This window comes from Leguminivora glycinivorella, chromosome 10 (genome assembly GCF_023078275.1).
Source record: "Leguminivora glycinivorella isolate SPB_JAAS2020 chromosome 10, LegGlyc_1.1, whole genome shotgun sequence".
Lineage (NCBI taxonomy): Eukaryota > Metazoa > Arthropoda > Insecta > Lepidoptera > Tortricidae > Leguminivora > Leguminivora glycinivorella.
This window is the reverse complement of record NC_062980.1, coordinates 11316646-11331374: the sequence shown is the minus strand read 5'-3', so window position 1 is coordinate 11331374 and position 14729 is coordinate 11316646. Positions and strand designations below refer to the sequence as shown.

At 37.8% G+C, this 14729-nt stretch overlaps 1 protein-coding gene across 4 annotated transcripts in view; it reads right to left on the bottom strand.

Moving 5' to 3' along the window:
- The window catches only part of LOC125230590 (rho guanine nucleotide exchange factor 10), a 66403-nt gene that overhangs the window by 39029 nt on the left and 12645 nt on the right, over positions 1–14729 (bottom strand). Inside the window, exons 1-2 of one of the 4 annotated variants that reach the window (XM_048135785.1) lie at positions 13485–13597; positions 6256–6358 (exon numbers count right to left, since the gene is read on the bottom strand). In XM_048135785.1, the coding sequence (XP_047991742.1) occupies positions 6256–6358; positions 13485–13560 (179 nt within the window). In that variant the 5' untranslated portion in view covers positions 13561–13597. Of the gene's footprint in view, positions 1–6255; positions 6374–13433; positions 13598–14729 lie in introns of those variants that run through there. The other 3 variants (XM_048135788.1, XM_048135786.1, XM_048135787.1) reach the window with 3 other exon arrangements.

Genomic DNA, 14729 nt, shown 5'->3' with positions numbered 1-14729 from the left:
CCCTTCTCTCTCCAACCACTCAAAAAAACTCCGATGTGGTCTGCCGGATCTCCGGTTTGACTGAGTCGTGGGGCTCCCACTTGGTGCTTATCTTGGGTCATAAGTCGTCCGGAATTCGGCAGACTTGACTAGCCCAGTCCCACTGCAACTTACTTCCTGCTTTTTATTTATGTGTGTGTGCTTTCCGTGTTTTCACTCGCAATGGCCCCGATGGAAGATCAGCGTTGGTCCCAGGCTAACAACAAGCTGAGATTGCTGAGTCAGGACCATTTCGTGACAAATATTATGTATGTACCTATAATCATAATCATAATCTTTATTGTTTGTGAGAAATGGGTTACATTGCCAGTAATACTAATTGTAACAATTTTCGTGGAATCACCAAAACTCACTTTACAGGTGTACAAACGAATAGTCTAATGAATTACATCATGCATTAATAGTTAATATACATCATATTATTTATTCATTCTTAATATAAGAACATACAAAATTAAAAATTAAATTATAAATTGGAAGTCAGCCTATATTTTTGTGTTATGTGTAAATAATTTCTGTTGTCACTTGTCACGAATAAATGATTTCTATTCTATTCTACTTATCAGCCCAGCGTGAAAAATCTGCCCTGTCAAAATCGCTGTCAACATAGCAACATAGTCTTCAGTATTTTGTTAGCTTTAAAAACTAAACTAAAAGCAATTCTTAACTACTCAAATACTAATCATAAATATACTACATCTACAGTTTAAAGATCATAAGCCACCCGGTTCACTTAGGTATAAGTAATCTGCTGATGCAATATAAGCAATAAACAGTCTTGAACTCACAAGCAAAACCTAGCAGGTTTCAGCGAAACGAGAGTCATGACAGTCATGAGACCACACAATTACAAGAACAGATGAAACAGATCAGATTGCATAAATAAAAAATAAAAAATTATGCTATGACGGTTTTTCTGACCGATATGCAAATGCATCATGCAAAGTTAGATCTTGTACCTATAGATTAATATAATATAAGAATGAAATTGTCTTAATTAACATATTTTAGCTCAGTGATATCTCAATTAATGCCCACTTGATAAAATGAATATGAATGAAAGAAAACGTGAACAAGATCTTCAGTGTCAAAGTATAGAATCTAACCAGTGTCCTCTGCAATCGCTCGGCCTAATAGCCAGCCGGATCACAGTGGCACAGCACAGATACAGCTCGGTTAGTTATTAAAGTTAGTTTAAAAAAAACTGGCACAATAATGAAAGCAATATAAAATTGAAAGGCAAAGAATGTAAACATGTTAATTTGCAAAGAGTTCGTGTGAATATAAACATGGAAGGAAAGGCAGTCGTCGTTCTGTCTGGCTCCCACATCGTACGTTTATCTTGTGACCTGTGTACCTACGTGCAAGATGTAATTTATGCGACTTTTATGAAGTCATCCGCACGTTTTTATAAACACGGATAATTATATGACTCTTAAGTACTTACATTTATGCTTCATAAATCATAATAGTTGTTTACCTAAGAATAAAAAATCGGGTTTTTGCTTTTAGTTGTTGTATAAGATTGACTGATATTTCAAGAGTTGATTTTGTCTTGTTTAGGTACTGTACTAATTACATGGCTACATAATTTCAGTGCAGCAAACGAGTCACAGAATGTCTGTAATGTCTGTATATCCCATCCATACGAAACAGTGACAGATAAGGTGAGAGGAACTAGATTAGCATGGTATGGGCATATAATGCGCAGGGATGAAAGCAATGTTATAAAACGAGTTGTAAATATGAAGGCGAATGGATACAAGGATAGTGGAAGACCTAAGAAAAGATGGATAGTGTGAACAATGATATGAGAGTGAAAGGTGTTAGTATGGAAATGACGGCTGATAGAGAGGAATGGAGGAGGAAGATCTGCTTTGCTACGCCGACCCCAAATAATAGGAAGAGGGAATGATGATGAGGGTCCCATACATCCTATGAATATTCTCTCTCCCAACAGACTAACTTCCGAAACTTTAATGACATTTACTTCTCTATCGTCAGGTAATTGAACAAATTACCATTTCAGTAAAAACCGTATCGGTTGTATCACAAACTATTAGCCATTGACCCCAATTAGTGAAAATAAACTCAAGTCAATGACAAAACAATTACTGCTAACGAATCGCGATAGATTCTAGTTAGAACAGCTATTCTATTTTAGCTTAGGTTTCATTTAGCTGCCGTATAAGGATGGACCAGGGTGCAAAACCAACGTTGCAATAGCTTACGCTCCCCAAGTGTATCGTAGTTACTGTAGTTAGCTCTCCCTTTTGCTCATCTGTAGTGACTGTAGTGGTGCAACAGAGCCAGACTGTGTTTCGAACGGCAGCGTTTGTCACTTCGGCTAGGCCGGCAGTAGAGAGTTGGAGTAGGTTTTTTTTTCTCGGTCACTTATCTGGTCGCCACAGCTCACAGTAAGTATTATTGAAGACACAGTTATAAATAACCATCGTCAACATTATAAATCTTATTGTAAAGGGTGAAGATGAAGACCTAACCTTGGTCAGTTTAGTGTGCTGATCAGTTAGTGTTGTTGTTTAAACATTATTTATTAATTGTATAATAATATTTAATGACATCTTTAAACAATAATGACAGGTCGTAATAGAAAATAATTGCTAGACGGAGAAAATGAAGGAAGTTGTTAGGCATTGAGAAATGCACTTTAACAATCAATATAAAAATATTATCTGGTTCACTAAGTCATATCATTTACAAACAATACTATTTAGCATGTTTACATTACACATGTCTTTCCTGTAGAAATATTCTAGGCAAATTAGATTTTAAGAGAACATTTAAAACAGAAAATATTATATTCAAACAGTAAGAAGGATCATTCAAAGTTTACTGACTCCTTGACTTTGTCTTCACTGCCAGTAAAAAAAAGAGTAATTTAATGTAAAATAAGTGTACGCGACAATAGGGGCCAGAATAATTACGCTCCGTGGCGACGCTTTGAATAGCATATTACCATTATCAGTAACATGCAAATTAATGTCTGTCTGTGCACCGTGCCCTGGGCCTTGACATGATTTTTTAATATTATCTGTACGGAGAATGTCACGCCTGTTGACTGTAGATTGCTTTATGTTGGCAGCTACGCGCGATATGATAGGTTTTGTAACAAAGTGTGAATTTAGGTGTGTCTTCAGGGAATTCAATGCCAAGCAAACAATACGCCGTTGTTTAACTATAAAATTTTAAAATAAAATACAAACACTTTGAAAGATAAATTTGTCTTTGTTGCGCGATGCGTACGGCCATGATTTAATATGCGTCCTAAATGTCATAGCTACAACTCTCAATATTTGTTTAGCTACTTAATCAAATAGGGAACCGTACACAATAGCGATCATGTGGTAGTAAACAGTAAGCTGGAAAGGCCTTGCGCGCCCATCTTGTTTATAAAGCGTGCAATGATCGTTGTCGGAGGCAGTGCCCTCGGGTGCCCTCTGGAGTTTGAGCGGGCACAGGAAATTCGTGTTAATTGGCCCTGTAGCCCCGCTAATTGTTCGGCGCGACGGGACCACACCGCGGAGGAAGTGGCGTATGCCAACTGTCAACATGCTGAATTTACGAACGAGAAACATATTTATAAGTCCGAATAAAACAAAGGATTGTTGTCATAAGAAATGATTTTGAAAAGTGTAGCGTATCGCCGTGCATAATTCGGCTTGACAATAAAACCTGATACTTATATGAAAGATTGCCAATAAACTTAATGAGATGCGTATTGGAATACATATGCAGCTTTCCATCACGGAGAGTGTCCTTAAGGGCCGGTTGCACCAAACCGTCTGTCATCGTTAACACTTTCGAAACCGGGCTCTACGCGGCGCTACGACATTTTCGCTACATACGGGGAAACCCATGTAATCGGCTACGCTTCTACGAGCGGTGTACCCGACAGTCGGGTTCTTGGTAGCGAAAGTGATAAAGCATTCGTTAAATTTAATTATATGGGAAGTTCCATAGACCTCTGCTGCGTGACGATGATGCGTCTGTCAAATGTGGTTGATGCAACTGGTCCTACGTTGAGGGAATTTGAAGTGAAAAGGACCTTGTTACACTTGAAGCATAAGAGCCCTTCTGTGTAGAAAATCCACATATATCCATCCATCCATCATCATGGATCATAATCCATATATATCGGTAACAAACCATGGACGGACAGCGGGCAAATAATGAGTGTCTATTTTAAAACTTACTTGCCGCACGACACATCAAATGACTGACGCATTTGAAGAAACAAATTGAATTTAAAACTACCAACACCAATGTTCCATGAAACTATAAAAATAGCTTCGAAGGGGCGACAAATTTGGTTAAAATAACGGAACATCATCAATATAGCTGTTTGCTTAATTATTGAAGTCAAACAAACGTAAAACGCGCCTGTTCCGTCCCTCCGCTTTTAATAGACGAGAATTGGTCCAATTTTGGAATAGCTATCAATCATACTTAGCCTGTGTAACTACTTCCTTAGTTTGAAATTGTAGTGTTTCGAATACGCAGTACGACCTTTGGACAGCACTGCACTATGTAATTTGTGATAGATAAATGTAAGTAGTTTATAATGACGTTTATGTTCTATCCTGTGCATTAAGGCTTGATTACGAGTAAATGGATAGTGGAATGAGTAGCGTAAATTAAAACAATCAACCCATTGTGTAAAATATGAGTCGTATGGCATTGAGCTACAATCGAAGAGACACATGTGATATAATGATATTTGATTCGACATGCAATAAAATTATATGAGTTCCGTCTGACATACCAGGTGCCGTAGCCAAATGGCAATTCTGCGACGCGAAACGAAAACGAAACGCCGCGAAAGGTAGTCTGGCTCTGTCGCGCCAATACGCAAGAGCGATAGATATAGATATCTATGAGCGTTTCGTTTCGTGAGCGTTTGTGCCATTCGGCTACGTGCCCTGATTCCATCGAGACCTCATAGCAATAAAATGGATAAGGTACAGCGGGGCAAATCTCGATTGGGGGGCAATTGTAACTAGTCCATTTTTTCCATTATTACACTATGATGTTGAGTTCTACATGTGTCCACTGAACACGCCTACCAGCATATATTAACTGGCGGAAACTCTATTTAATAATGCAAACATTGTAAAACATGGAAAAAATGGACCATTTACATTTGCCCCCCTGTCAAGATTTGCCCCGCTGTACCTTACCGATTAACATATGTAAACTATTGCCTACAAACTAAAGGAGTACATGCTATGTACAGTTCACATTTATAAGAGCTTACTAGCTTTTATAGTGCTTTAGTAAATATGAGCTTGAGTTTTTATTTGTAGTTTTGTTCATTCCTGAGAGTCAGAATACTTAGAATTTCAAGTAATGCCGAGAACTGCTGTACAACTGGTCAGTATATGGCAATATATTCTCCAGGATTTCCGCTATTCCTTTGCATAATGGGAAGTGCACATGGCAACCATCTACGATACGCAGCAATGGGAGCCACCATAAAGTTAATGTTTATGAGTCCAGTACAGTTCCGAGTAGGTAATACGCTTTCTCTCTTTACGCATTGGAGAATAAATGCACTCTTAGAAATAGGAATTCACAGAAACTATACGACTGCAAACCCAATTGCTGGGTTTGGACTGTGTAATATGAAAGAAAATTCTTGCGAGAAATTTCGTGGAAGTAAAGGGCGTGCAAGTTTCAAGTACGTGTTAAACTGAGGAGTGGGAGATTTGAAATGGCAGTTAACACGTGTAAAGTGACGAACATACTCTCAAGCAAGTTCTCGTGAAAGTGTTTTTAGAGGCAGCTGCAGAAGCTATAGTGGTAGCCGGTCACTTATTAATATATTATAGACAATTCTGAATTGTTACGTACACGAAAACTACCCCGTCTGCCAGGGGTTAGGATGGTCCCCGACGTCCCCGTTCCAGTTCACCGATATCATGCCGCCGGCACTAAACAATTTTATCGCCAGTAACTGGTTACATTGATATAATATAGTACACGTAGATGATGATGTAATTCTGTCATTCCTCATTAGGGATAGGGCCTCTCAGAAGAATCTTCCAATTTTCACGATCCTGGGCGACTAATTCAAGATCCTTCTAGCCTAGTCCACTTGCGCTAGTCTCCTTCTCCACTGATCGACTCCACTGTATATTTTCATAGTCGTATTATTTGATGCCCACTTGCATCAGTTTATCTCTAGAGGCAAATTACCTGGAGTCCAGTGTGGAGTTGAGCCGCTGAGAGCGCCGGAGCGGCGCGTTGCGCACCGCACTCACCGGCTCCTCCCAGCTGCCGCCGGCCGAGCGGTGCTCATCTAGAACAAACGGAGCTACTTTAAATTTACATATAGATGCCATTGCTGGTTAAACGGGATGTATAACTACTGTTTATAGCAGTGGTGGGCTAACTTTTTTCATTGGGGGCCAAAATTTGAAGAAATTTTAGAGGCGGGCCTGATTTAGGGCCCATTTAGACGGTACGAGAACTCGCATACGTATTTTATTACATTGCGGTATTTGATGGCTGTGCAAAAGTGTATGTAACCTCAACAGCCCGCAATGTAACAAAATCGCGTGCGAGTTCACACGCCGTCTAAATCAGGCCTTAGGCTCAAAATGCATTCTTACTACAGTGCTGGCCATAACACACACTATTTCGAAGGACCGGTGGCTGGCCAGATATGGCCCGCGGACAGTCCTTTGCCCGCCACTGTTTTATAGTATAACTAACACTTTGGTAGCCATCCTCCTGAGACCCATGGTGTAAATTTTTGTACATATTTCAGAATCTATTTTGACTTTCACTGAAAAAAAATAATCAAAACATACATATGATTCTGGCTCTCAGAAGGCTGTCAGGATCATAAAAACTACATCCATACGCACTGCTCTTATCAGGTGTGTTTACCCATCTAATTAAGGCAAGTATTTAGGTTGCGTGGGATTATATCAGTTTATTTTAGTTTCGAAGGAGCAAAAAATGGCAATATGCTTTGCATACGTCGCAATATAATCTATATAGTTATTTTAGTGTATATAATAGGCTCGTGAATACATATTTTAGTTTATATCATTTAGATCATGTAACTGGCACCCGTTCCAATACGTTAGGCAAATATCAAAATATAATAAGGAACGTATGCTTTTTCAGTTAGAAAATGCTTGAGTTTAGATCATGTAGGCATTATCCCTTTGGTCACATCCTTAGTAGAAATTGTTATTTATGATATGATCTGATATCCGACTGTATACAGAATCAAATATTACCTACAGGACACAGAATACACTAATGGAGGCATTTAGCGGAGACATTGCTAGGTTCGTAGAAGTGAATATACATATAGGGTTGATCTATAATTATCGTTTTTCACGCAAATTAGGCACAATGGTTGTTGACTTGTGGAAAATGCTCAGTATAACATCAAACCATGTTTATTTAAAAAATATATCTGTATCTACATCGTCTTTTAGAAATATTTTGATCCGACAAGATAGGAAACAAACCTGTCCCCTGTAAATCAAAACGACAAACCAAAGAGCATATTTCAATTCTCCCTACTAATTAGCATGCAGTAATCTCAGTCATCTCTTACGGTTACTCATAATTATCATGTCGCTCGTCTATTTAGAGATAAACCAATGTCAGAGGAGGCATTAATAATCGCGCTTCGGGCACCTTACATTTAGCAGGTGGGCGGATGACCAGAGCCGTATACAAACTTCCAAAATCTGTTTTCGATCAGACGTTACTCGCAATGTATCCCTCTCGGGAATATAATGTGCGAGTGAGATACGTTGCAGGTATGTCAAATCGAGTTCCGATGTTTCGACTTCGAATTCGTTTCTGGGACTGGGATGCTCTTGCGCAAGTACGCGTAATGGATTTTGATTATCCCGTTAACGCTATGAACGAGTTTAGGTAATAGATTATCTTGGATTACGTTTGGAGAATTAAAGTAAGTTATGTTATGTTATAATGAAATGTTCTGTTTCCAATTATGTTTTGACATCTACTAAGGGCAGTGTTTAATAAATAGTTTAATTTGTGGATGACATAAATCGTACAATATTTCTTAACAAACGCTTATTGCGTAAACGCTAAGACCGAATGTTTATGTTTAAACAGTCGCCACAAGATATATCGGGCAAGATATATATGTATTCGACACTAAGAACTATATAAAAATCTTGACGTGGAATAACGAATGAATGAAAGAAATACTAGTCAATTTAATCGTATCAGAACAAGAACAAAATATCGTCAGGTCCTTTTTAAATAAGGCCCAGGTGTATGGCATTGACAGTATTGTCTCGCACAAAAACGGTCAGATCAAAGCACCATATTCGCTGCGATGACTGTCGGGATTTTTTATAAGCGAATTCGCTCATTAAGTTTGCGGCCTTGAATCTGTAAGACAGTGTGGGAGTAAGCGACCACGTTTTGCTAACACGCTGCCGTTTAAATACAATTTTAACAGACGGAATTAACACTAAGCTGTAAATAATGTCAGCAAAGTATGAAATAATTGGTTTACATTGACTAATTATGCTAAGGAGGTTATATTATCGTAAGCATCAGTCGTACAGTTAGCAGAAAAGGCGAATTTAGAACGGCGAAAATGATTGGTACGTGTCTTGCGTTTTTGACAATAAGGATATGCTAAAACATTCGCTATTACTTTTCCTTACTTAGCTTATTAAATCATAGAAATAACATGAATTAAATTAGGAACATGCATACCATGAGAACATTCATGCATAGAGACAATGGAATACGTACTTATTTTATGTTTCTTTATCAGTTTATGTTTAATTTTACTAAGTTTATCACTCTTTTTGTTCGCTTCATCGTATCATTCCTGTGTACACTACACCACAACGTATTCATCACTCCACTGTATTAACTACACATTACGTAACCTCTGTTGTTCACTGTAAGGTTAAAGATCACTGTAGAAATAAGGAAGTTTATGTAAAACATCTTAGCATTACTGACTCGCGTCAATTTCGAAACTCGCGTTTAGTTTGAAACCGGCAAGCGCGTTAAACGAAAAACGTGTTGCCACTACAATGATTGACTACACACTAAACTATAACTTCTGCCTTCTCAATGAACGGTTAACGAGATACTTTACTAAATAATAATAGCAGTTTGATCGCTCGTAAGAATACCTACTACAGGGTTGATGACCTATCTAGTTGTTAATGGGTTGAACTACATTTGCACAGTTGCAAGGTAATTAGTGTGTGTTATGAAATTAATACCATTGTCAACAATATTGACCCACATGTGTCGAAAATAGTTACGGCTGTTCGGCGAAAGTAATAAATTACGCTTGAACAAATTAAGAGTTATAGTTGTTCGAATGTTTTTTAAAATTGGTGTGAATGTATATGTAACCTCGTATTTTAATTGTGATTATGTAATCAAAATAAAGTTTGAATATGTAGTGATATATGACAAGCATTACGAATATAAATCAACAAAACCCAAACCGTGAGTTCGCAGAATCAAAAAATATGTAGGTTTAGTTTCAAAGAAATACCAAATCTTTCATCAGTATCAAACTTATTACCTTTAGTTAATACTCACGCATGTTATACAAACACAAGTATGATGATGGAGAAAGAGCAGATGATAATATCTTATCGAAAAAATGGCCCTTTCCTCAACCAGCTGCCAAAGCGACAACAGATGCGCTAACAGGTAAATTATCATATATGCCGTGATGACCAAAATCTGACTTTAAACTACATATTATTAAGAGCGTTAATCCATACTTCCAAGAAATGCAAATATTATGGGATTTTATATAAGTGACGGCGTTCAAAACCTGCCTCGCAAATCTAGTCAAGTTGAGTGCAGTTGCCGAAGCCGGAAACAAAAATAATAATATTATATCAAGCAAGTGGAATGATAAGAAAATACCTAATGAACTTTTAAGAAAAAGATAGATGACAGTAAATTCTAACTAAATAATTCTTTCAAAATTATTAATTATTAGTACTTATTAATTTCGAGGTCTGAATTGCCTTTTATCCTTTTGTCCAAATGAATTTTTAAAACATGCAACTTTTGCATGAAGTTCCTATTCTAATCTTATTCGATGCTTGAAATCAATGAAAAGGCGAGGCGAAAGTAGTTTGACTAGTAGCCCTAGCCCATTTCGTTATCTAGTGCTCGGAATTAAGACGACTGCATCCTGAACACCGATGACCCCCCTTTCGCTACTCTAGATAGAAGTATGGCCCATAAATCAAGCAGATAGCATTACTTGGAAGTTTGTAACGGGGTAAAGATGCTGCAAACTGGGTCTCGTATTTTTCTCGTGGTGGGATGCCGTTTATAACCGACATAAAGCATTCTTCTAGTTACGAGCTTGTTAGAAAGTGACGAATGAGGCTATAAAGGGTATCGCGATATCCCGGCGAGAAGCATATCGCTGACGATGGAAGGTTTAGAATAAAATTCATGCTTTATCCATTCAGATAATCTATGTACATGTACAGTCAACCAATTGGAACCCTATAGGCCACTGTAGAACTATGACATAGTGACGTTATAAATTAGATTGTAAGAAATCTTTTACTGCTTGTCATTTTGACATGGTTGTAGAGTGGCCTAGGGTTCCAGTTGGTTGACTGTACAAATATCGTCCATACTGACAACACCTGAATTCTACTTGAAAAAACAATGATCATGTGTAAGGATTACGAATGCAATAGATAGATATGTCTACGTCAATTCCTATAATAAAAAAACTGACGGAGTCGCTCCATAAACCCTCCTTTTGTACCTTTTTGGTTCCGAACCGAACCCTAATTCCTTCATTTTTATTTCTATACCTACCTACGTATTATAAGCACCCTACATCAAACCAATGGATAGATAAACTCATAATGACGTAAAGTTGATCTAGGTTGTCACACTGGAGGTATCCGAGTAAAAGTTCTAATTTCGTATCTATTTGTCGTTAGTCTTATTGGACGCTAAGGTATCGTAAATAGAGAAATAGCAGGTCCATAACAAGCGCAGATTTATGGCCGTTTTGTATCTAACGATCGCAGTAGGTCGAGATCAGAGACGCCGGCGCGGGCGCGCCCGGTCTCACATGCGGACTGCTAAAATTTCATGGCAGTAGTTTGACTATAAATTATATGTTATCATTGTAAATGACGCTGCGATAGCAAACTCGTGGAAAGTGTCATGTGCTTGTTGTTTTACTGACCCTACCTTAAATCCTATGGCAGATAAATAGTGTAGTCAGCAAGCATCATCTTGCTTTTTAACTCAAGGATCAAATCCAGATCTTGTCAGTTTGGAGACATCTGTTTTATATTTACAAATGCACAGTTCACACATATCCACATCCATCATCAATTCATGACCATTCAAATTCTACGACCGGCGTGTCAGTATTTTGTGTCACACTGGGACGTGTTTATAAATTATAAAGTTGATTTACTGATTACAATAATACTATCGTGCATGCATTGTTTGAACCGAGCTAACAATCAGGCTCGAGAACATTATGCGCTTGACACAATTCCTGGCCGTGGGTTCCCATTGCTTTGGAGCTTTGCCGAGTCAACTCCTAGGCTTTATGTCTATCAGTGATCTTCGAGATCTATTTTAGCCGTATAATTAATGTCACAATGAGTTTTCCCATAGCCGTTGTATGGCTCTACGTATTGTCTTCGACTATCTCAAACAAAGACATGGTATATAACTAAGATAAATTGCAAAGATTCAGCGGAGGCTCAGTTCGTCAAATACAAACAGGAGCAGGCCGAGTAGGCGCAAAACTGGATCGTATACAAACCTTTTTAAGCGTATTTCTCAACTGGTGTTCATTGGTGACGGTAAGTTTACCATCGAATGATTTTCTTGTGCCTTCTAATAAAAAAGCCATGTGAGATTAAAATATAACGCACTTTACGTGTTGGACTAAACGACCGACCGACGAAAACAATTGGAATATGCTCCCTGAAATATTATGCGGGACGCACATATGGGGCAAAGTGATGTTGAATGTTTAGTTTAAATATATGGAGATGTTTATAGGTCCATTGCCCGTTGGCTTCAATTTAAGTCATTGTTTTTAGGTTGACAGTAAATTCGCGATGCCGTTACTCAGACGTTGAACTACGATTGTTTAAAAATGGACGAACTTGACAACTAAAAACATTAATCAACATAGTTGGGAGAGTAACACATTATTTGAAACAACTAGAGGAAATATCAACGCGAGAGACTTGCATGTACTAATACCCAACAGCAAATTTTGTTGCACCAGTTGCATTTGGTGTACAGTTAAAAGAATAATCCATGTAGTAATTGTGTGAATACTTTTCATTTTCTAACCTGTAGAATTGAGAGAAGTTTATAACCGTTTACTGATGCAGTTGTAAAATTGTTTTTGTTTATTTTATTGTCTGGTGAGGCACGTGTAATAAAAACAGTAGGTACGTACTTACATACTCGTATGTATACATAATTTCATAATATACAAGAAGGGACCTGATGTTTGTTGCCATCTCCGCAGTTGACGAGGTCAGAGAGTAACGTCATTAATACCTATTAAAGATAAGCTAAGCATACTGTTTAGATCAGACGCGATTTCAAAGTTTCCTTGTCTGCACGTGTTGCACGTGTGGGAAACCCTCTTGATTAGAGGGTATATCTGAAACTGAAATCTATTCATAGTTGCAACACAAATGGAAAATAAATTTTCAATGATATTCAATCGCTTAATTTCACTAAGTTGGTTGTGCAAGCCGTGTGGCAAGCGTCCATCGGGACCAATTCCATAAGTGACGTTAACCATCTGAATAAACGTAATTGAACAATTTCTATCAACCCATTGCCCTTATCTACTTGCTACTTGCGTGAATTGGTACCACAGCTGCCGCTAATCATTTTTATGGGACTGTTAAATTCAATATTCTACGATGTTGAACAAGATGTTGCAATATCCAATAGAAGAGTGGCTGGAGGACGTAATTGTGCGACTACAATGTTGTCTGGCTGTTTACTCGTGTGTTCGTTACATTGTGTGCAAAATTGTTAGTTGTGAAAATGCAAAACAGCACGAGGAACATACCTACACATAAAAACACAATACGAAAGAACACAATGCGGATTTTTAATGTATTTTTTCATTTATTTGTGCGATGTAAGAAAACTCAGAAAAAAAAGAACTTTGCACTTTTATTTACTAGTTTGTAACTTTGTAGCGAGGAAATTTAAATCTATAAAAAGTACTTCATGCCAGTTATTGCAAAAACTAGGACGCTTTTCAAATTTGATGGACGTCATAATAAGGGCGTCAAAATTAGAGTTTGTTTTATTTTTAGCAGCCAAAAAATTTCAATTTGCATGCAACTTACATTCGTCCGGCGTAACAAACATGCACTTCATTCACAAAAAAGTTTGTTTACCAATCTGTTTACGAGTTTCCTCGATCACCGGACATAGCTTCACCTTATTTACGACGATCACCAACGTAAACTGCATTGTCTCACACACACTCGGCCGCGTAACTTTCTCACATTACCACTACGTTTGGAGAGATGCATCGTACGCGTGCACTCGTCTGCACTGTCGGTTTAAAACTAACCCGGATTAACATAATTGGTCACAATTGGTTCTATTCGGGAGCCATGTTGAATTTTAATATAAACATCAGTTATGACACAGTTTAGAGACAATGCCAGTAATTTCCTGTAGCATTTAGGATACAACATTTGACGTTCAAATCTAGAAAACGACAGCAGGCCGGTCCAACTGATCTAGGGTAATTAATTTAGGCTACAGTGCCCTTGTAACGATTCGCGCGGCAAAGTATAAATATTTGTTAGAAGATGGACTACTTTATACAAATCTCCAGTGGTTATGACGAGCGTTCAGTCATTAGAGCATTATTATTAGCCCACAAACAAAGCTAAATTGTAAATGTGCGCCTCCCGCGTCAATTGGGAGCGCAACGGGGGACTAGTGGACGGAAATAACACAATAATCGTTATTTCAAGGAATAGTAGGGATAGGATATGTTCGCATTAGCGAAATGTTTATGCCTAGGGACCGGCTGTGTTTAAATAAATCCAAGGTTTACTAATGAATACTGATCTTGACATCTACGTCATGTTATTATCAAACCACGATAATATCGATTGTTATTTGTAATACGATGTATGATTGTAGTATATATATGACAAAGACATATATAACTCCGTATAGACAGACAAAGTCTAAGAAAAAACGTACCTCAGTACCATACAGAAAAAGGTACGGTGGCCTAGATGGCATTACACCTTTGGGGTACGCCCAGCTAGATGGCGCTAATATTAATATTTGACTTTTTAACACATATCAAGCTAAGAATTGGGCCAAATTGTCAAAACTGAGGTTCAAAAGTTTTAAGCCTGTGTCAAGAGATGGCAGTCTATGCACTGTGATTACATATTTTACTTTGACAGTAACTCTCTATAATACTTGATCCTCTTTGATATATGATAATTGTCATTTCAAGAAATACCTTGACATCAATTAACATGCTTGCCATGTATTGCAGGAATAGGCTTTGCTTGTATTACCTGCCAACGAACTAGCATGCTTAACTTATGCTGTATAATGTATGCATGTGCATGAAAATGTACATAACTAACTTACCGTGGCTTTGAAGA